At 40.5% G+C, this 23,966-nt stretch overlaps 1 protein-coding gene across 1 annotated transcript; it reads right to left on the reverse strand.

Moving 5' to 3' along the window:
• Positions 1 to 285: 285 nt before the first annotated feature.
• ankdd1a (ankyrin repeat and death domain containing 1A) lies at positions 286 to 23,566 on the reverse strand. The gene is made up of 15 exons (XM_039795701.1): positions 23,392 to 23,566; positions 22,318 to 22,421; positions 22,030 to 22,128; positions 21,282 to 21,380; positions 20,805 to 20,909; positions 20,435 to 20,533; positions 17,141 to 17,239; positions 15,355 to 15,453; positions 15,151 to 15,249; positions 10,827 to 10,925; positions 9,163 to 9,261; positions 8,603 to 8,698; positions 7,068 to 7,269; positions 6,111 to 6,242; positions 286 to 4,232 (listed from the first exon to the last, which is right to left on the reverse strand). The coding sequence occupies exons 1-15, from the start codon at positions 23,423 to 23,425 to the stop codon at positions 4,171 to 4,173; spliced, it is 1,527 nt and encodes a 508-aa protein (XP_039651635.1). The 5' UTR covers positions 23,426 to 23,566; the 3' UTR covers positions 286 to 4,170.
• Positions 23,567 to 23,966: the final 400 nt, after the last annotated feature.

Below are 23,966 nucleotides of genomic sequence, written 5' to 3' on the forward strand. Positions count from 1 at the left end.
CCTGCTCAAGGGCACCTCAGTTGTGGTAATTAAGGAGGGTCAGGTGCTGCTCTTTCACTACCCCACCCAAATGTATCCTGTCAGTCTGGGTATTGAACCAACGATCTCCCTGTCACAAGCTTGCTTCTCCAATTTTTAGGCCACCCATGCCCGGTCATCAACAGTACACTTTTGTTTGTGAATCTTCTATCAGACAAATTTCTGTCATTTGTGTGAATGTAGGCAATGGTCCAGATTTGTAGGTGAAAATAAATTGCGACGTGGACATTTGTTTTCAAAGTGGAGTTTTTATTGATTTTATGAAAATGTCACATACATAGTTTTATTAAAAGTGTATACATGAATTATACAAAATAAATTTGCATTGGTGTAGAAGAATCTAGTTATTGCATTGATCTTGGAAAAAAGTAATCTTTACGCAATTTTTTCTATTCGAGGACCAGCTGGTCTTTTTAAAAAAAATGAAAATGTCTTCAACCCATGCAAACACACCTTTAGTTATACCATGCCTGCACATATGATTTAGAACTCAGCTGCTTGACAACAAAACTCTTAACATACTCACAGAAGAACCAAAATTATCCAGTAACTCACAGGAAAATAAAGAAACGTTAGGCAAATGTGAACAAAAAATACATACACTAATTTTGTGTGTCATAAAAGTATTGCTCCTGTTAATCATATTGCCAAACATAAACATCTTGCGACCCCTTAAGGTGCTTAATTAGGAAGTGAAGTTAAACTTAAAAATGTCCATTTTAAAGTTTGTTTTTTTGCTCTATTAAACTCTATGCGCCATGTATACAGTCTATAGCATGTGTGTGCACAACTGTAGTAAGGACAGTAGGTTCAAGTTTAACCAATACTTAGCACTGCACAATCTAATGGATGTTAACAACAGACAACGTGAGTTATAATGTCAACACAGAGCTGTCTTTTCTTTCCCAATTGTGCTTTAGATAATAATAATTATTATTATTATAATTTATACTTTAACCTGGTTAAACTGTCGCCGAATGTTGCTAGTACTAATGGAATGAAGTAGTCATTATGCACTCTCTGAAAACAATTATGGCCCAAACTGAATGTTTTATGAATGTTTAACCTGCACACTGGTTATAAAACAATAAAAATAAATGTAAGGCCACAAAGACAGAAAGTGCAGAGCCTGAAGTCCTGCCCCCCACAAAGAAAGAGAAGACTGCTGTTGTGGAACCACAACAGTGTAACACCTGACATCAATATATACAGTACAAAAACAAGAGCAATAAAGAAGCTGCTGGTACGTATATCTGGAAATTTCCAAGTGCTTGTGTGTTTATTTGATTCAATCCCGGCAGTCTACAGTGTATTTATTGTCTGAGAGCTGCAGCGTTGCGCGGCTGGTGTCGTCACTCTCCCTGGAAATATTTATTTAGAAAGCTCCGCCCTAGAGCTAACCTCACAAAGTATTTCACAATAAAAGATGAATATAGCAGACAGTGACACAATGGGACAGTGGAAAAGAAAGTCTACACAGGTGGGTCTTGAGCTACTTTTTAAATGTGCCAATAGTGTCCACAGATGGATAGTAACTAAGTTTAGTATGGAGCTCCAAAGGGTTCAATACCAAATAAATAAAAAGACACTGGGAATTAAATAATCCTATGAATAAATTGAGTAAAATATATAAATGAACCAACAACTTGTGAAATGATTGAAGAAACAATTCATTATGAAATGTTATTTTATAATTTATTTTCATGACTTCTTTTTTTTAAATTGTATATCATTTGACCTCATTATAGACATTTTTATGTAAAAATGCTATTTTCAAAAGTATTTTTTATATTACATTATGCCACTTATAAAGGTGATTCTCTTATTAGTAACCACCCCCTCTTCTTCAGCCCATCACATGCCTCCTTCCTCTCTTGGTTAGCAGGTTCAACAACTTCTACAACATTTAGCCAGTTAGCTGCTGTTAGCTAAGGCAACAACAATGTCAATGTTATTCTTTATAAGCTCACAACCCTGCCTAGCTAGTTAGCCGTTAGTTTCTGTGTTTGTGTACTGGTTTTTTACAGCAGCAGTTAGATAGTTGATTCAGAATTTAGCATTGTTGTTGCTCTAGCTAACAGGTGCTAGTTGGCTAAACCTTGCTTTGGCTGGGGGCTGAGATTGGCTGAAAGGTGAGACGGCGGCGACAACATCATTGTCATGGAAAGAAAAAGTGGCATGAAATAAAAATGCGTTTATGAAATAAAAGCAGACTTGAATGTAGAAATAAATGTTACTAATATTACATAAAAATACAAATAATGATTATGTATGTTATGAATGTGTTGTAAACATTTAACCAGGCAACAGCGAAGCTGTCAGAAAAGAGTGTCAGGATCCAATGTGATAGCATTGATGAAAATGCTACAGCATGCAGACATGGCAACTTAAAACGACTGAAAGCCTGGCCAACCTTAAATGAAACGACTTTTCAAGCGATTCCACTGTCGCAGACTAATTTCCGATATCGGAATGAAATCCTGAGAGTCTTGCTATAGTCGGGGCGCTCCCGTCGTCTCGATCGTTTGGTGTAAGGTGGTCATGAAACTCAGTCCCAGTCAGGCTTTTTCCCGTCTTGACGTTCTGACAAAATCAAACGTGTTTGATATTATCGTAAGTTTGAAGTCTTGGTAGTGAAGTTAAATCATGTGAACATTGTCAACAACCAATGAAAAAACTAAGTTGTTTTTTATTGCTATGGCACCACTAAGCTAAATGCTAAAGAGGCAAAGTTGCAGATTTTCAACCCTTCTGAAGTGCGTCATCCAACGAGAGTTTTACCGGTGGATAAACGCAGACCTCCGGGTACTGACTTTCCCTTAAGTTACCAGCTAATGCTAGCGGTAGCTAGCTAGCTTGGTGACATTTTTCAAAACGTATCTAGTTGTAGTCTTGCAATGTGTGACCCTGTAAGATCTCCAGTCTTTTACATATTATGACAGTCTTTAAAGTTAGATGTGAGATGATTGTCTTTAGATTGAAGAGATGGTGTCAGACTTTAGTCTTTTCAAAGTCTGTTCAAAGTCTTCTAGTAGATGGTAGGCATAAGGGAACATTTAGCCGCTCTAGAAACACTGAGCGTGATGGCCATGGCTATTGGCTACCATGCTGGACCCAAGCTTCAAAACTGTCAGTCAGAGTCAAAATGCCTGCCATGAAAAAGGTCTACGGAATGCAAAGCCTCAGGAAGTGGGCAAATCTTTGCTTTTGTAACATATTAGCCATAACAAATTGTTTCGGAGTGTGGTTTGGGTACTTATGGTGCATTCCATTTGTATTTGGAAGTCGAAATTTCAAAAGGAACGCCCCTTGAAGTCGGATTTCCGAATCGGAAAGTCGGAGAACCTCACAGCACCCCGAGAAATCCAACATGCCGCTGCCCCTTGCATCAACAGCAGTGAAAGCTGTAGTAACATACAGTTTATTAGCTCTTCTGTCTTACTTGTGTCTCATTAAATCAGTCTTACACACAGTCCTGTCCAACTTCTATCTTTGGACATGTTGTTACACTGTTTGTATGCAAAGAAATACAGCGTAATGTGTTGTTATCAACTGTTATTGCTAACAATGGCTAACCTTGATAAAGCTAACCCCACTGTGAAATCCAAGATGTTTTAATGGAACGTATTCAACTTGGCTGTGACGTCATTTCCAGCTCCCCCCCCCCACCCCCCCATATCCCTCAATGCAGCTTTGAGGAAGAGGAACTTAGTGAAACATTGCAGAAGAAATCATCACATTATATTAGGCTGAATGATATGTGATAATGTGCTGAAAAGCCCTTAGTGTACAGATAACTGAGAAACAATTCAATATGAGTAGTGCCAGCAGGTATTCACTGCATGCATTAATAAAACCAACAAATAAATGGATTTTTACATTTTCACCAGGTATTTCACAGGTTTACAACCATCATGTTCCCTGACCCTAAAAGAAAATAAATTCTCTGTGAACTAAATTCAGAACAATCACAGTATAATCTCTGTGTGAATATGTAAACAAGTCATGCCATGGATAGTACAAAGCTTTTTTTCATGGGCTCAGTTCTGGGCAGTTCAATAAAGTTCTCAAGTGAACTGAAACCTTGGATGTGTTGTGTTGTGTTGCCTTCGCAGTCTCTCACAGTGTTGATCACATTGCAGAGCACATTTTGGGAGAGCTGGTCTCTGCATTTGCCTTCTGCCGAATGCACTCTGGATGGTTTAAAACAAGGAGACATCATTCCAGACGCTGCCACTCCACAGCCACCAGCTCACATACCATACCCAGCACAGAAAGACCTACATGTTGCTCTACTGGGCATTCCTGGTCTATGTATGAGTTGGTCCAAAGTGATAAAATAGTGGTGGTGGAAGAAGTATTCAGATCCTTTACTTAAGTAAAAGTACTAATACCACATTGTAAAAAATTCTCCGGTAAAAGTAAAAGTCCTGCATAGAAAATGTTACTTAAGTAAAAGTATGTAAGTATCATCAGGAAAATGTAGTTAAAGTATTAAACGTAAAAGTACTTAATGCAAAAAAACCTCACGTTTTAAAACTGAAAACATTAAAAACATTTCTGTCAATCAACTAAGTGTTTAATGGTCTAATCATTTCAGCTGGACTTGTAGGCCATTATATTGTTGGGTACCGTATTTTCTGAAATATAAGTCGCTCCAGAGTATAAGTCGCATCAGTCAAAAAATGCGCCATGAAGAGGAAAAAAACATATATAAGTCGCACCGGACTATAAGTCGCATTTATTTAGAATTATTTTTTTTTTTTCATCTGTCAACTACACAATGGCACACAGAACAACACGCTGAATACGGTAGGTGTCCGGTTTGTTAACATTCGCCAGTCCCTCACAAGTTTCTCCCTCGTTTCAAACTTTCTTTCTGCTGCTCGATTACCGTTTTCGGCTGCATATTTTACTACCTGCAGTTTGTTTTCTCTTTTCTTTCTCAGTTGTCTTTAGGAGCAGCATTCTAGTTGTCACAAGCCTAGAGCGCCCTCTCGCGGCTGTAGACGGTAATGTTTTCAGTATGAATCAACATTTAAAAACATGTTAAATTATATATATTTTGATATGTAAGTCGCACCTGACTATAAGTCGCAGGACCAGCCAAAGTAGGAAAAAAAGTGTGACTTATAGTCCGGAAAATACGGTAGTTTAATTTATACGCCCTGCAGTGCCCTGCTATGCCCTGCTACACCCAGCTACGCCCTGCAGTGCCTTGCTATGTCCTGCTATGGCCTGCTACGCGTGCTACGCCCTGCAGTGCCCTGCTACGCCATGAACTACTACAACTACTATTTCTAGTCATGATTCCATTATCTTTACTGTTACTATAATTGTTGCCACTGTTCATCACAACCCCAACCGGCACCGTCAGACACCACCCACCAAGAGCCTGGGTCTGTCCAAGGTTTCTCCCTAAAAGGAAGTTTTTCCTGTTGCACTAAATGCTTGCTCTTGGGGGAATTACTAGAATTGTTGTATTCCAGTAATTGTTGGAAGTATAAAGTGCGGTCTAGACCTACTCTATCTGTAAAGGGTCTTGAGATAACTCTTGTTATGATTTCATGCTATGAATAAAATTGAAATTTAACTGAATTATAATAAAACATTGCATTTTATAAATGACGTGTTTTGTGTGCAACAATCTAAATGTGTAAAGTAACTAGTGACTAAAGCTGTCAAGATGAATGTAGTGGAGTAAAAAGTACAATATTTCTCTCTGAAATGTAGTGGAGTAGAAGTAGAAAGTGGCACTAAATGAAATACTCAAGTAAAGTAGAAGTACCTCAAATATTAACTTAAGTACAGTACTTGAGTAAATTAGTCATAGCAGTATGGAAGCCCTGAAGGTTCACAATGGGAATATTTTCTCTGAACAACTTCTGCGTTCCTTCACATTACGTTTTGCATTCCCCCTGACCAGCCTCCGACATCAGAGAAGACAGATGTGTTACCAGTATACGCCACAGGAATTCAGGAATAGAGTAGCTTCATTACAACACACACAGCACGGCTCTGTATAGCAGTTATGCAAGAATACAAACCCCAGTGCAGTTTGATGGGCTCACCTGCCAAGTCCGTCCGTGAGATTTCCACCAGCCCCTCGTAGAGGCTTTTGATCGGGTTCTCCCCCGCCATCACCACTCCATGAAGCCAGATTAACAGCATTCGGTGGCCATGCTCTTTGAAGCTTTTCATACCTAGAGGTTCAATCCAGAATTATAATACATATCCAAATTAGGGGTAGGGCTGGGCGATATGGAGAGGATCAAATATCACGATATTTTTTACCATATACCTCGATATCGATACCGCAACGATATTGTAGTGTTGACAATTAGTGCTTTCACAAAATATTTACACAATGAGATTTTTGATAAATAATCATCAGTAATGTGGATATAATGACTAAGTGGTTAAAGGCAAATAATAGAACAGTTAACAACAGTCTGGTAAGTTCAGAAAATGACATCACCTTTAAAACCAGGAAAAGACAACACGTACAGTATGTCATATTATGATACCCAAAATCTAAGACGATATGGATATAATATCAATATGTTGCCGAGCTCTAATTAGGGGGTGTCACGATTCTCCAAAAAACATTTAACAATTCAACTTCTGATTTTAAGGTCATGATTCGATTTTCGGTTTAAATATTTTTTTTTCAACAAGGACGACAACGCCACAATAAGAGCCACTAGACGGCAGAAGGGTAGCTTGCAACAACAGTTTCAGTTTCTCGGCGTTTCCGAGACGCTATTGAATGCACCATTAATTTAACGAGGTGCACCTGAATGCACCATGGAGTCCCGTCAGAAGCCCTCGTGTTTTACCTTCGATGTTTGTTTCCATAACTCACTCACGTGGAAGGCAAAATGTTGCTACGCAGGTGACTTCAGAGAAGCATGAGGGTTTTCTGTTGTTTATCCGTCATCTCTGTCTCCGGCAGTGGCCTCTGGAACAGTCAAGCTGCAGGCCCTAATTTGTGTTTTAAACCATTTCAAGCGGTCAACATAGCTCACCTGTCCACTGTTGCTCTATAGCTCGTATGTGTGCATCGCTGAAGTCCCAGTGTTGAGCCAGGATCTTCCACTCCCCGCGGCACAGGTGCTTGGTGGCCAGGCTCCACAGGACCGACCGGAGGTGCTGCGTCTCTGGTTGATGGTCCTGCTTGAAGCTCAGAGGCTTTCCCACCCAGGAGTCCTGCTCACTGCCCATTTGATCCTGAACAGAGTGAGTCATGAGTAATGTAATATAATGTAATGAACAGAGTGTACATACAGGTATATTTGTGGTGTACTGTGCAACGCATCTGAAGTAAATTAAATAACTATTACAACCAGCAAAGCTCACTCTGAATAATCTTGCAGATGTTCAAGATGGTAGGGGTATACTGCTACTTGGTGCAAATAAAATCAAGGGTATGTAAACACTGTCACCAGCAAACCCACACGGCTGTGGTTGCTTTGGCAAAGCATGAACCCTGGTACACAGCAGTGAAGGTAACGGAATCCTACGGCTGGACACAGCTATAACGATGCCCAGGGGTTAAAGTGGCGTTCCGGCACCTTTAATTAATAAGTAAATTAATCTAATTGGCAGTTTCTTATGTCAGTGTTTCCCATTTGTTTAAAATAACGCCAAATCTCCATACCAGTGTTTCCTCTATTCACTCTCAGCAGCGCACCGTCGTGAGTCCATGAACAAGGCAACTCTCTGTGGTGAGTTCAAATGTCTGTAAAAATAGCAGGACAGTAGCCTAACGGTTACAAACAGGCTCGGTATATCGACATGGTAACGTGCTGCTGATCCCATGTTTTTAGACAAATTCAGTTAAAAGACTATTTAGAAAAAGAATATTTAGTTCGTTAGGATCGTTGATGCTGTTTTGCCCTCATTGTTCTCCGTGAGGTTTGCTGAAAGTGAATGTAGCCCCGGTGTGTTTTATGTGGAGTGACAGTGTCAGGCTCCGTTAAAAAATTAGCCTTTTAAATGCTTGTCAGCAGCAGATCATATGGTAACTTAGGATGCAATTAGGCTTTGTATGCTCTGATTAATTTGGCATGCAGTTAACACACCAGTCATAATTTAGTTTTAATGAAAACTCAACTCCTGCCATATGCTCCTGCTGTTTTGGAAGAAGGAAATAACGAGAGAGTAACAGGTGAACCAGCTTTGAAAGCAAGTTTTCTTAACTGCTGTGGATAGAGACTTTAAAGTAGTAAGAAACTTTAAAGTTAATTTCACCACAAAAACCTGATAATTTCCCCAGGATCTTAGGGTCCCCACACCTGCCAGACCCCCCCTGATGCCAGCAAACATTAATGTCACACATCCATCCTAATCTACAGCTACAGTATGTGTAGGTAACAAATCTCATAGAATTCATTTAGAAAAAAACTCCTCTGGCACTGAGCTCCACAAAACTGCAAGGAAAGGATCTGTTCCTTTGATCTTTTTCTATCTTAAACTATCTCCCGTATCTCCGAGTTTTTGTTCAACACAACTCTGGTTGATTACTGACAATGTCAATCACACATCAAGAGGATGAACTCACCTTCTCCCATTTATAAAAGCGGTCAGCTTTGATGATCATGTCGACCAGGATGACATGGTTTCCTCTGGCGGCCACCTCCAGACACCTTTTCCCCTGCTGTGTACATCATATATCATACAGTCAGGGAAACACAGTGGATAGGAAGTACATTACTCAGCTAGAGGACACAGATGCAGCATCATTAGCAGGTAAATATGACCTAAAAATCTAGATTAGAACAGAAAAAAAAGAGATGACACACAAAACAGCTGTAACATATACAATCACTTTACCAAAATGTACATTTATCCAAACCCATATTCATCCCCAAAACGGCATATATGATTGTACTGATTGTACTTACTGCTGCACACTGGCTGTTTTAACATGTGACCGTAACAGGTGACCGCGGTGGCATTTGAATCATGTGACCGTTCTATTGAATGTAAGGGCCGCCGTTTTAAAAAAGTATTTAACGTTGTGAAACGGAACTATAGTTTAGGCGACAAAAGTACTTAGTGTGTGTTGGAAAATCATCAGGGATTAGTTTGAAGGGTGAAGGTGGGTGCTGTGTGTGCTACCTTGTCGGTGAGATTGAGGTTAACTCCAGAGATCAGCATCATCTCAGCCATGTCCTGCCAGCCATGCTCTGCTGCCAGGTGCAACGCAGTCTGTTGTCTCTGTCAACCACATAGCAGAAACGTGATAATATTGTCTCACTTCTTCTGAGAACCATCCCCATGTCATTGTACATTCTTAGATTTATTAAAATCAACACAGAGGTCCTTTTAAATTTATTGTCATCGTGATATTAACTGGCGCAATATACACATTGCGAAAAGGCTGTGACATATTGAGTATATCGGTAGAAAAACTGCACTTTAAAATCACAGTTTCTACAGGTTTTACCAAGTCAAATTTAAAGGACAATACCGGCGCAAAATTAACCTAGGGGTTAATAGCACATGTGTCACACCGAGTCAACCTTTCTCTGAAATATGTTTTCATGGTAATCCAATGTGTATGTAGCTTGAAAGAAGCTAGCGCGAACTGCTGATTAGCTTAACGCTAGGCATTCGGGGCACTAGAAGAGTAAAAATAAATCGCTATTTTATACCACTAACAAGGGTCAAAATAGCACCACACTTACGGTACATAACGGTAGCATAACGATGAACACCCTGCCTGAGCTATGTTACTGGTTACTGGTTACCGGCGTTCGTGGTTCGACTGATCTGATTGCCTGTATACCCAAAGGTAATGTCTTTATAAACTATCTTTTTAATAAATTGTCTGTACACTTACAAACTTCTCAATGCTTCGGTTTACATGTAGGGCCCCTCATTATGCTACTGTGGAAGTGTGGTGCTATTTTGAGCCTACAATATTGATTTATTTTTACTCTTCCAGTGCCCCGAATGCATAGCGTTAAGCTAATCAGCGGTTCGTGCTAGCTTTTTTCAAGCTATATACACATTTGATTACCATGAAAACATATCCCAGAGAAAGGTCGACTGGGTACACATATGTTATTAATCCCTAGGTTTATTTTGCACCGGAATTGTCCTTTAAGACTTTTTAAGACCTTTTTTTAGACCTTTATGAATGAAATTTAAGACCTATATCGCAACATAAAAGTGCAACGAAATGCAGAGTCAGAAAAGTACTTGCAATGTAAATAAATGTATTGAAATTTAATAATAGTGACCCGGAGTAATACTAATCTGTACATATACAGCAAATTGTATTTGGAGTGAAAGAAAGAACTACACCTACAACACCACAGAATAAGAAAAAAACATTTCAATGAGCATTAGAGGTAGTGTTGCATGGATGTAGGAAAATTAAGACCTGTTTCAAATCATTTAAGACCTAGAACACAAAACGTCAGCGAATTTAAATTTAAAATTTATATTTAGAAATTTTAGACTTTTTTTAGACTTTTTAAGAACCCGAACTGAAACCCTGAAAATGTAACTGTCAATTCTTTTTGTAGTCTTTTATGTTGAATTCAATGTTCAATTTGGAATGTTGGAAACAATTTGCTTTCATTGGTTTAAAAATTCAACAAGCAATTTGTATTTCAGCAGAATACTGAAAGCAGCAGAAATGCAGAACCGAGTGCACTTTAATAATCCGTTTAATTATCGCAAGTCATGTCTTATATTCAACAATGTTACCGTACATTTGGCTGAGATCGTGTAGCTCTAATGTGTACGGTACAGCTGTGGACGTCTGTACTCACACTGTCAGTCATGTCCAGGTCACAGTCAGCATCTATAAGCAGCCGTAAAACCTCGGGGTGGTTGTTGAACACAGCTAAGTGCAGCGCTGTGTTGTGTTGCTGTTTCAAACACAAAGAAAGAAGAATTTAATAAGAACATTTCACCTGATGTGTGAGTGTGAGTGATCCTGATTAAGACCCACAGTGGCCTCCAAGTTCTTTTATTGGTGGCTTTGTGAATAGCAAATCATACATAGCAAAATGTATTGCCTATTCAAATGTTTTCCTCTGCAAACATATTGTAAGATTTATCTGGGCTATGCAGTTTCAAAGATTATACAAATTATTCTTTACTGTAGTTGTGCAGGAATTTAAAGATACGGTCAGGCCGGCCAGTGCTGAGGCAGGAACACGAATTCTGGACCCAAAATGCAAGACACCAGGGAGAGCAGGTTCAGGTGTACAATTCTTTAAAGGTGCCCCGCCACACGTATTTCATTACTTTGTGGTAATGTCTGAAGTTCTACCATGGACTCTGTAACATTTTTTGTGGAAAAAATGCCTTGGTTACCTTGTTTCAAGCCATTCTAGCGTGGTATAGAAAGCCTGCAGGAAGACTCAGCTCAATTTGTGCCAGTTCTCATTAATATTCAACAAACTAAGATGCTTGACTCCGATTGGCTAACAGCTAGCCAATGAGAGCCTGGCTATCAGCATCCTTTACCCAGCGCAACTGGGCGAGCTAATGAATAGTAATGAGCTCAGGCAACACCACGTCAGACTGACCAGCTTTTGTAATTGGCCTGATTTCTCCGCTTATTTCCTTTCAGTGGCTAGAGCTGACAGAGGAGGTAGCAGTTCATTTTCTCGTTCACCACATAACACAAACACATATGGACCTAACATATTTCAAAAAATGCAAGTAAAAACGTTTTTGTGTGGCAGGGCACCTTTAAAGTGCTCATATTACGCTCATTTTCAGATTCATAATTGTATTTAGAGGTTGTACCAGAATAGGTTTACGTGGTTTAATTAACAAAAAAACCCACCATATTTCTTGTTGTACTGCACATTGCTGCAGCTCCTCTTTTCACCCTGTGTGTTGAGCTCTCTGTTTTAGCTACAGAGTGAGGCATCGCAATTCTGTTCTATCTTTGTTGGGAGTCGCACATGCACAGTAGCTAGGTAAGGACTACTAGCCAGTCAGAAGCAGAGAATGAGGGCGTGCCACGCTAGCAGCTAGGCGAGCATTATAACGTGTGTTACAAAGTGACCCATGTTTGTCTCTGAAGTAAAGGCTGGACTACAATAGAGCTGTTTGGAGCAGTTTGTGAACAGTGTATTCTGTTGGAGATGGTAAGGCCCTCTGGGGTGGACTTTGGGCTTTTTCACTTTGTAAACCTATAATGTGCACAAAAAGATATATAACACAATAAAGGAAAGGGGAAAAGCCAAAAAGCATAATATGAGCACTTTAACCCAAAAAATCTAGTCTTGGATGTAGAGCGAGACATCAAACTAGAGAAAATCCACATAAACAAAAGATCAATCCAAAATGGCATGAAGTGTCCAAACGATCCAAGAAGTGAGTACAGGGAACACGCAAAACCCACACGCCAACGACGAGGACATGACAAGGACTAAACAGAACATAAGAGATTAAATACAGGGGCAAACGAGCAGGGAGGGAGCAAACAGGTGAAAAAGCATTACGCACAAAATCAGACTCAAACAGGAAACAAAGGACACATGAAACCAAACGCTGCAAAAATAATACAGGAAGTAAACCAAAAGAAAACATAGTACATAAAAACAAAAAAACAAAAAACAGAACAAATAACAAGGAAACAGGAATCAATCAAAACACAGAGATACCAAAATGAAACAGGAAACATGACAACAGAAACCCACAACCCTGACAGATGCATTTAGATCCATTATAGCACTTGATATGTGCCTCTGCAGACTGATTATCAGGCTGATCTGATCATCCTCTGGCAGTTTAATTTTGGTTTTTGAAACCCACATTAATTAAGTTTATTTTGAACATGTTTGAACAAATAAAAATAAAAGATGAATAACCTTTATAAGAACATGTACATTTCCGTACAAGCAACAGAACCAACAAAACAAAATACTCAGCAAACATATCTTTCAAAATGATTGTAAATGATTCAAATAAGGAAGTCTATGTTCAAAAAATAGTAGGAAGAAGTAAAAACAAAAAAAAAACTTTTCAGGCCCTGCCTGTCATTACAAGTGCCTACCCATGTGAAGTGATTCCTTCCGAGTGAACACAGTGAATCTGAATGAATTAGATGTGAAATAAATGCATGAAAGTCGTGCTTATTCAGCTCTGTTTAGTTCCGGTGTTGAGACGGCAGTAAGACAGTGCTTAGGGACTGTCTACAAACTACAACACCGAAAAGAGATACAACAAAAAATTTTATTAATTTAATGATTAAATAAGGTAGTGTCTCCAAACTTACCTCAATTATAACTTGTCTCCTGCTAAAAAATAAGCATGTGCCTATTTTGGAAAATATTTTTGTATCTCTTTTCGGTGTTGTAGTTTGTAGAAGGTCCCGAAGCACTGTCTTGCAGTATCAACACCGGAACTAAACAGAGCTGAATTAGCACGACTTTCATGCATTTCTTTCATATCTACTGCAATCAGATTCACTGTGTTCGGAAGGAATCACTTCACATGGGTAGGCACTTTTAATGACATTTCGAACATGTTGAGAGGCTGAAAGCACGTTTAAAACTTGCCCTGTTTCGGTCTCCTGGGTGCTAACGCTAACAGGAGGATAACACGGTGTAGGCAACACCGATTGTTTTCGGTTTTCTCGCTACTGACAGCACTCCAGATTTACAAACAACAGAGCTACGTGTTGAAATCGACCGGAATTCTCCTTTAAGCTCATCCATCTAGTGTTACCCGAGCGAATATGTGGGGGGAGGGGTTGCAGCATGTAAAGGCCAGGACACACAGGGCCGAAAATCGGCCGTTAGACAGGCTGGCGAGGTCAATGACTCAAATCGGATCGGTGTGTCCCGTGCCGTCGTCAGTGGGGGGGGCTGTCGGCGTTCATTTTGGCCGACCTGACATGTTCAGTCGGCGGCAGGGCAGTCGGGAATCACCCGGGAAATGGGGAGCGGAATGAGGTGACTAGAGTCTCTCAAAATCTGACGAAAATCTTTTAAACTGACCTTTGTTGAGCTGAAATGAAGACAGATTCAGCAACTGCACGGCCTATTTCTCGCTTAAAATGTTTTCACAAGCACGTTTCAGTGAACTATTTTAGTACAATATGAGATCGTATTCTGAACGAGCCGCCATGACAGTCTGGCTTCAAATTTCCGGAGAAAACCCATGTGACGCGTTCGTCCAATCAGCTGCCGGTTTTAATTTCTTGGGCAACAATACAGAGTAGCGCCGCCTGCTGCTATGGAGACGTATTACGTTTCTCAAGTCGGTGTCGCCTCAGTGTGTTCCGAGGCAGTTTTTTGGACGTCGGGGACCCGACTGATCATTTCGACTAGCTTTTCTGCCGAGGGTCGGCTGTCTGGTTGGTGTGTACCGGCTTTAATGCTTTCTGCCACAGTGTCTTAATGATACTGCCACTAGACGGCCAGTTACTTGTCCTATGGTCCTGTGATAAGGTCCAGGAATTGGACCGGGACACATGATAACCTATGTCGGGTTGCAGGGACCCCAGGTTCCATTCAGTCCAAAGATGATTTGTTCTGGGAGATGGGTCAATCCTAAGCGGGATGGATAAGCACATAAGAAGCCGAGTCCAGACTAGTTTAATGAAAGCCAGACAGATTCTATTAAGAGGATGGAAGAATGAATGGGTGCCGTCAATCCAGGAGTGGGCTTGTGAGATGGCTAGGGTGGTGGCGTTTGAAAAGATGTCATATAAACGGTTTGCCTGATTGGATGTCTATACTAGAAAATAGAGCAAGTACCTGAGATTTCTGGAGCAGGGTTAGTTTGGAGTGAATTACCCTAGGGTGAATTACTCCGAACCATCACTTTAAGATGGCAACAGAGACAATAAGTGAGTCAGCAATTTGTAAAAACTGTCGTTTAATCTGGCTGTAATTTGTAATATACTGTTGAAGTACTGTTTTGTGGGATATTTTGGCAGTATAAATGCAGCCGCTTACCATTTACTACATTACAGATGTAGTAAGAAACTTGCACTTCTCAACGCAAAAAAAGAAAGCCAGCGTGGAAACGTGTGGAAAAGATTTAGTGCGGCGATGCTCTTAAAAAAAAAACTACATCTACTACATCATACAAAACAAGGAATAAGACCTGTGGGCGTTGACTTACATTGTCTACAGCATCTCTGTTGATTCCTGCCTCCAGCAGCAAACGGGCTTCTCTGTCAAAGCCATGCTGAGCCATATAATGGAGAGCGGTCCTATTGTTCTGCGCACAAATGGAAACAAGGATTTAAACTCGGGATTAATAAACATTTTGTAATATTCAGTGTTTATTGCAAATTATATATGACACCGAGTGAAGAAAGCATACATTAGTTAGTGCATTGGCATTACAGCCGGACTCCAGCAGCAGTTTGAGACACTCGTAGTGACCTCCATCAGCTGCCAGGTGCAACGCTGTGAGACCCTCCTAAAAAACACAACAGGTACATTTCAGTCCACAACACTCCACGCTGAGTCCAGATGTTATGTAGAATTAGAACATTTTGTAACCAGTTTATAGAATGTCAAATATAATGAAAACTGCTCATTAAAACCTATCCGAGATAATAGAGTCATGTCATCTTACAAGAGCTTATGTTGTCCAACCAACGGGCGGAACAGAAGGTTAGGTTACAATGGCTGAATCTCATCACCCTTATTTTATGGCTCCTCGACTCCAAGGTCCTCAGCTGAACCGGAAGTTGTTCTGTCCCTCCTCGGCGAGGGGGCCCAAAGCTCTTATTTCTGTCCCGAGGACCGAGGAGCGAGCATCGAGGAGGGATCACCGAGGAGATATAGGCGAGGAAACACGAGAGCAGCCTTCCCGCGAGCCGTGCAGCTGAAGGAGTTGTTAACTCCGCCCATACAGCTGACGAATTCATGTGACGCTTCAGAGGAAAGGACGTCTCATCTCTCTAAAACACATTTGCTCGTTTCCTATCTCCTCCGATGATTTCCTCTTAGTTTTAGTCCCTCCCACCGAGGAGGCACGGGAGAGACGCGAGGAAGGGAGGCAAGTGGAGGCTACGAGGAGGCAATTTAAGTGCTATGGGACGTATCCAATGACACGAAACAAAGAACCAGGAAGTGAATGACGGTTGTGGTTAGAAGGGATACAGTTACGGCATTTACCCTTAGTTTTTTCTATTCCTACCTAAACTGTACAGGTTTTTATTAGAGATATTGGTTCCGATACGGCCTAAAATGCTGGTATCGTCATCGGGGAGTACTGGAGTTAATGCACCGATCCGATAACACGTAATAAAGCCCTAAAGAAAATCCACGTTAAAGTAGTTTATTTATGTTCTTTTCCCGTTATAACTGACTGTCAAACTGGATAATAAAAGAAAGTTCTGTGGCATTCATTGTTTGTGTTTGTTCATATTTCACAAAGAGTTTAACCTGAGCCAGACCGACAACAAAGATAGAAATAATATCACATCCATACAGGGATAGTAGTATACAGTTGTTAAAACATAATAAAATATATGACACACTGGTATCGGATCAGTACTCGGTATCGGCCGATACGCAAGTTCAGGTATCAGAATCGGTATCGGGAAGCAAAAAATGGTATGGGGCCATCTCTAATTTTTATACACCAAATAGTTTTTGCCTTGTGTTTTTTTTAAGATTATTGTTTTGGGCATTTTAGGCCTTTATTTGATAGGAACTGGTAAAGCAATGAAAGGTGAGCAAGAGGGAAATGACATGCAGCAAAGGGCCCCAGGTTGGAATCGAATGCACGGCCGCTGCGTCGAGGACTGAGCCTCCGCTCATGGGGCGCATTTGATTGTTTTGTGAAGCACTTTGTAGGTGGAGTTTGAAAAGTGCTCTATAAACAAAGATGATGATTATCATTATTATATTATTATAAACTCTGCGTTGTAAACCACCCATTGTGGTGTTCTTGCATGCTTCTTGAGGTGAAACCTCTTGCAGGTCTTTTTTTCTCTCTCCAAAAGATAGATTTTGACCTTTATTTCTGCACAGACAGGCAGCCAATTATGCACCACAGTCCCTCTAATTACGTAAGACAAATTGGGCCTGGGAGTATGCAGCCCAGCCCAGCCCAGCCCAGCCCAGCCCAGTCCAGTCCAGTCCAGTCCACTCACTATGTTTCTCTCGTCCACGTCCACTCCGGTCTCCATCAACTTCTGCAGGACCTCAGTGTGCCCACACTTGGCTGCTAGATGCACGGCTGTGTTCTCTTCCTGTAGTCCAGACATGACAACACGTTACAACCATATAAGCCCATTCTGAGACCCCTTCCTCCACATACAGTACATCCACCAAAACAAGTCAACAGAGGCTGTTAGCACCTTACTGCTTTTAAGGTCTGAACCAGGGGTCTTCCACGTTTTTATAAGCCATATATTGCCATATTTACATATATTGTAGAAAATGAAGTTGCATATTAAACTGGGCCTACAATAACGTTTGGGCGGCCTAAAGCCTTTATACCTTATTTGCATAGGATACTAAGCTATTAAAATAATAACTGTTGGTATGATTTTATAAATCATCTTTTAATGTTACACATACATGTTGCACAGTGAATTTTTAGGATTAACTGTATCTGTGGGTGGCTACCTTAGTGATTATCTGAGGCCAGTGAGCCGCTCATCAGTGTTCATTATTCTGTTGTCAGATCATTGTTTTGTCTGTGTGTGTATTTCTACCATGGATGTATTAAGAGATAGAGATTTCTACCCAGTTTGTCTCGGTGTTCCAGTTTATTGTGATTCCTGGTCGTTTGGCTTCCTCAACGTTTTTTTGGTACTATTTTTGCCTGCTTACTTCAGGACTCTTTTTGTTGTAACCCTTTTTATTCATAAAAATCTTCAAACTCAAAACTGCCCTGTCATCTTTGCAATTTTGGGTCCGCCATTTCTCTAAATCCTGACACGTTGATTTTTTTTGTAGTTTTGGTCACATTTGCATGGCATACCACTACCACTTGGAGTGGGAAAGCTAAATGTTTCAACAATGACTCCATTATTTTACCAAAAATGTACCAACTTATCAATTTCTTTTTTTTTTTTCTTCAAAGAACACCCTTTTACAAAAGTCTGATTTCATCTTTTTTTCAATGACCCTTTTATTTTATGTCATATTTGAATTTCTTTCATGTCACTTTTCATTATGTCACATTAAAAAGTGACATTATACTAGGGCTGGGCGATAAGGAGAAAATCAAATATCACGATATTTTTGACCAAATACCTCGATAACGATACTGCAACGATATTGTAGTGTTGACTATTGGTGCTTTCACAAAATATTTACACAATGAGATTTTTGATAAATAATCATCAGTAATGTGGATATAATGATAGGTGGGTAAAGGCAAATAATAATAGAACAGTTACAACAGTCTGATAAGTTCAGAAAATGACATCACTTTACTGTAATGCAGCCTTTAAAACCAGTAAAAGACAACACTTATGCCACATTACGGTATCCAAAATCGAATACGATATCTACTATCAGAGCATGATATCAATATAATGTCAAAATATTGCTAAGCTCTACATTATACCTTTTTTATATTGAACACTTTGGAGCTCCATGTACTGTCTGTTAAATATTGAAAAAGAACAAGAGAATCAAACTAACTCTGATGGAGTATTAATGTGGTACACAGTACATGGTAACCACCAACCATGGCATGTGGCTCACATGCGGGTTCACTGTGTACACTGAAAAGTGGCAGTCGCAGTGTATTTACTTTGAGCCAGTTTTTAGAAGGAATCGTAACAGGAGAGTTTAGCTGGCCTATATCCCTGCCCAGTTTACACAACACATCCTGCTTTATGCTCTTTGCTTGTTTAAAGACGGCTTTATAACTCCAGAATGATGGATGCATTTCAACTCATGTTAGCCTGGCCAAGGTGTGGTGGTGGCAGCCTAACAAATAGAGCTCAACAGTGTGGCTCGGGAAGTAAAAATCCCATAAATTTTTTCTCCATAAGGATATTTATTATCAGCCATAATGTCTGAACCATCCGAGGTAGACTGACCACGAGCTGTGAGATTGTGAAACGAAGATTTATGTCCCTGCAGAAGCTAGAACTCCGTATGAAATTTTTTTTCCGCGATTTCGTTTTATTCGCGATGTTATGGAGAAGTACTACACTACCCACAATCCTAGGCGCAACGGCGGCGTGCCTGTATGTTGGAGCTCTCTGTCACCATGGAAATATTTACCGCACCCCTTGAACCCGCAAACAGTTAGTGAGCTGTAATCATGGAAATCTATGATAGTTTCTCTACACAGTCTTGTACCTTTGACTTTTTTTCAATTTTTAAAATGTTATTTTGCGCAAAATCAAATGTTTTATGGTCACAATTCATCTCGTAGCTGGTTGGCTTGGTTCCAGGCTTAAAACTCTTTATATAAACATTAAATGAAACGTCAACGGAACAACTGAATTAGGGAACCGGAGCCGTTCAAAAAGTGGGAAGTTGAGCTCTATTAAATGGTGAAGTATCACATTTTAGCTGTGCACTATTTGAAAATAACTTCATATTTTCTTTTCATCATGCATAAATAACAGCCTTGTGTCATGCCTGTTTGCTAGGGTACAATTACTGATTTGATAACTGATTCTAACCCTAACCCTCATAACTGCCTGCCTGCCTGTGTGTGTGTGTGTGTGTGTGTGTGTGTGTGTGTGTGTGTGTGTGTGTGTGTGTGTGTGTGTGTGTGTGTGTGTGTGTGTGTGTGTGTGTGTGTGTGTGTGGGCTTGTTTAACTATATTTGTGGGGCCAAAATGCTGGACCCCACAAGTTTAAAGGGCTGTTTGAGGGTTAAGACTTGGTTGTAGGATTAGGGATAGAATTAGGTTATGGTTAGGGTGAGGGTAAGGGTTAAGGTTAGGCATTTAGTTGTGATGGTTAAGGTTAGGGTAAGGGGCAAGAGAATGCATTATGTCAATGACAAGTCCCCACAAAGATAGCGCCATAAACCATTGTGTGTGCGTGTGTGTGTGTGTGTGTGTGTGTTAAAGCTGGGCGAATTGTTTCCCTAAAAAAATCTGTGATTTTTTTATAAAAAACTTGATTTACGATTCAATTCGATTTTCCCCCCCTTCCATTTAAAACAAAATAACTGCGAACTGTAAATATATTTAAAAAATATATATTTATTGTATTTAATTAAAGTGCATCAACATAAACAAAATTGTAAAGGCAAACCCTTTCTCTAAATGAAAAGTCACTGTGCAGTGTGCAACAAAGATTGTTAAACATCCAAATTATTTATACTGTATTTGGATTAAAAAAAATCTAAAAAATCGATTTTTTGAAAATATGAATCGATTTGACCTACCAACTCGATTTTTAAATCAAATCGATTTTTTTCCCAGCCCTAGTGTGTGTGTGTGTGTGTGTGTGTGTGTCCCTACCTTGTCCTTTAAACCATGTGTGCAGCCCATTCCAATCAGAAACTCCACCACTTCAAACTGTCCATGTTCAGCAGCCAGGTGAAGCGCTGTCTTCCCTAACTGCTCCGAGAGACAGACATCAGCAGGTTGACACAGGAGCTGCTACGCAAACACTGTACACTGTTCCAATAGAAGGCTTGTGTCCCGTTCACCTTCATGTATTGGCCTACTGCTGTTATTCTGACAACAAACAGCTTAAATGTTTGTTATAGTAAAGACATGGAAAGAAAGGGAGCATTTAGACTCTATCTTCTACGAAAAGACAGTTATTTTCAAACAATGTGTACGACATCTGTCTGTAAAGTGAAAATAGCGTCAAGCGAGGAGTCACCTTGTCAACTCTGTCGAGACAGATGTCTTCCAGGTCCTCCATGATGAACTCCAGCACTCTGATGTGGCCTCGCTGGGCCGCACAGTGCAGCATACTCAGACCATCCTAACACGCACGCCCACACACACACACACACACACACACACACACACACACACAGAGGCAGTTATGAGATATCAATCAGACTAAACCTCATAGTTTGCGTCTGTAGCGATGATAAAATGAAGCAGCTAGGGCTGCAAGCAGCGGTTATTTTCATAGTCGATCATCCTGTTGCAACTCAAAGATGTACAGTTTACTGTCAGAGGAGTGAAGAAACTAGAAAATATTCACATTCAACAAGCTAGAAGCAGAGATGTTTTTCATTAAAATGACTTAAACGGATGAATCGACTATCAAAATCAAATAGTTGGCGATAAATTGATCCGTTGACAACTAATGGATGGATTAGCGTGCAGCTCTAGAAGCAGCTCTTACTTTGTTCTCACAGTTGAGCTTTGCTCCACAGGACACCAGGATCTGCAGGACTTTTAGGTGACCAAACCACGATGCCAGAAGCAGAGCATTCATGCCAAACTGTGGACAAACATTTAGAACTGTTATATGACACTGAAGCTCTGATAACACAAGTATATGAAGTAGAATACTACTAGCCCTGGTCGGTCTCTGTCTTCCTGTGTGGTTAATTGGTTGTTTTATGTTAGAAGGGTCCTAACGGAGTTAAAGGGATAGTTCGCATATTTTGAAGTGTGGTTGTATGAGGTACTTTTCCAGGGGCACGTCCCCAGTTTGGGGAAGCCGGCAGGAGTACAGTAGTCTGGATCGACGATGGTTCATTTTCCAGATTATTGCGCTTCCTTCCTCGCCACCGTCGCACTGAATGCTTGCTCTTGGGGAAACTACTGGAATTGTTGGGTCTTTGTAAATTATAGAGTGTGGTCTAGACCTACTCTATCTGTAAAGTGTCTTGAGATAACTCTTGTTATGATTTGACTATAAATAAAATTGAATTGAATTGGATCTTCCACCGGATATCCCTTGCAATGGCACGTTTTGAAGAAAATTTGGATGGTGCAACCAGGCAGGCCTGCTTGGTTGTGTAAATGTAAAGGCTTTCATGAACAGGCAGGCTTAAGGGTGGAATCACTACTATTTTAGTGTTAGGGAATGAATGAATTCAGTTGTAAAAGGTCATTGGGATCTCACTAGTAATGTGCATACATACAGCGTCCCTCTCATCAACTTCCGGGTCATGGCCCAGTAGGAGACGTAGAGCCTCTTCGTTCCCAGCTCCTGCTGCCCAGTGCAGGGCTTTACGGTCTATCTGTGCAGAGAGGGGAAAACAACAACTCAGTTTATAGGTGGACGTTTACACAGCGGACATTCACCTCTGCTTTTCTTGCTATGGAAATCAAAAAGGCTGCCGTGAAGAGGACCTATAGAATTTGAAAGCAATGACTGGTTTAAGGCCCACAAAAGTGTACATGTCATGTTGGTCCTTCAGCAGACTTACTTTATTTTTGGCCTGGACGTCCACACCTTTCTTGATCAGTTCCTGCATTTTCTCGGGGTCGTTCCTCTTCGCAGCATCGTGGAACTCCTTTTCTGACCACAGCACTGTCAGGAATGATAGACAACCAGGGATATCAAACGGTTAAGGGTGTTCTGCGCGCCACTGAGAAAAAGCAACAACACAAGTTGATTCGCACTGTATTCAGTGCTTAAGACTCAGGTATTAACCCTATTTTGGCTGTAGTGGTGTTAAGAAGCACTGAGCATCATGTAAGACAGAGGACGGCCAGTTACTTCATGTCCTATGGTCCTGTGATAAAGTCCAGGAATTTTGGACCAGGACACATGATAACCTATGTCGGATTGCAAGGACCCCAGGTTCCATTCAGCCCAAGATGATTTGTTCTAGGGGATGGGTCCATCCTAAGCGGGATGGATAAGCACATAAGAAGCTGAGTCCAGACTAGTTTAATGACAGCCAGACAGATTCTATTAAGAGGATGGAAGAATGAAGAGATGCCATCAATCCAGGAGTGGGCTTGTGACATGGCTAGGGGGGCGGCGTTTGAAGTCATATAAACGGTTTGCCAGATTGGATGTCTACACTAGAAAATGGAGCAAGTACCTGAGTTTTCTGGAGGGCTCCTAGGAAGCTTTGTGCTGGGGAGAGACGTGTATGGGGTGATGACAAGAGGGAGAATTTAACACTAGGCAACAAGTCCAGTGGGCGACTGCCCAATATCCTTTACCATGTGTGTGCAGACATTACCTACATCAATATCACAATACCAGTCTATGACAGGCAAATGGAATTGAGGTTGAAAATCGCCCCGTGATGTATGAACGACGAACGAATACTGTGGTTATAACGTCACATATTGTACAGTTAGTAACGTTACAGTCTACTGTCCTATATTGCCATCGTGTAAAACACTTTTGGAACGCAGCTTCCATACTGTTAACTTGAAGAAGTCTAACATTTATGCCTGTCTGGTCAACGGACATCCTGCTGCCGCTGCGGACAGATGACAGGTCGCACACAGCTGAGTGAAAATCAATGCTGGTTCCTACTTACAGATGTCATCCTCCGACGCCAGGTCGTCCTCCATCTTTGTTTGTGTTTTAAAGGCGCCAAGGACACTTTGTTATCACCTCTCTCATGGTAGTGCTATCGCATATTATTTTTTTTCGGTTGATAAAAGGAGGCTGGGGTTGGACGCCGTGCCAAGCAGCTATTTCTGTTAAGCTACGCAGACTAAAACTGTGAAAATAATGAGTTCCGTTCATGACCTTCAAAATAAAACGAATATTCAATTTTTTAAGTTGAAACACCTTTTTGTTTTACTTTGCTACTTCCGAATAGGGCCAAAGGTTGTAGCTATCTTTTCCATTACTTTTTAATGACTTGCTTGTTCTATAAAATGCCTCTCACACTTTTGAAAAGCCCAAGTTTACATCTTCAAGTTACTTGTTTTGTTCAACCAACATTCCAAAATCCAAAGGTAATCACTTTAAAATGATATAAAACATAGAAATGCAGCAAACCCTTACACTTAAAAAGCTAACACCAGCAAATGTTGCCATTTTTGCTTGAAAATTTTGTTTTTAAACAAAGAATTCATTGATTTTCAAAAATCGTTGTACATTTTC

Source organism: Perca fluviatilis, chromosome 3, assembly GCF_010015445.1.
Source record: "Perca fluviatilis chromosome 3, GENO_Pfluv_1.0, whole genome shotgun sequence".
In the NCBI taxonomy this organism is placed as follows: Eukaryota; Metazoa; Chordata; class Actinopteri; order Perciformes; family Percidae; genus Perca; species Perca fluviatilis.

What these genes read in the sequence shown, in the direction of transcription:
- ankdd1a (XM_039795701.1), bottom strand. Translation starts at nt 23,425, where the DNA reads ATGGAGGACGACCTGGCGTCGGAGGATGACATCT. An exon ending in AGCTCAACTGTGAGAACAAA is followed by an intron (nt 20,910 to 21,281) that starts GTAAGAGCTGCT and finishes CGTGCGTGTTAG; the next exon opens with GATGGTCTGAGTATGCTGCA. An exon ending in CTCACGGACGGACTTGGCAG is followed by an intron (nt 4,233 to 6,110) that starts GTGAGCCCATCA and finishes TAAACCATCCAG; the next exon opens with AGTGCATTCGGCAGAAGGCA.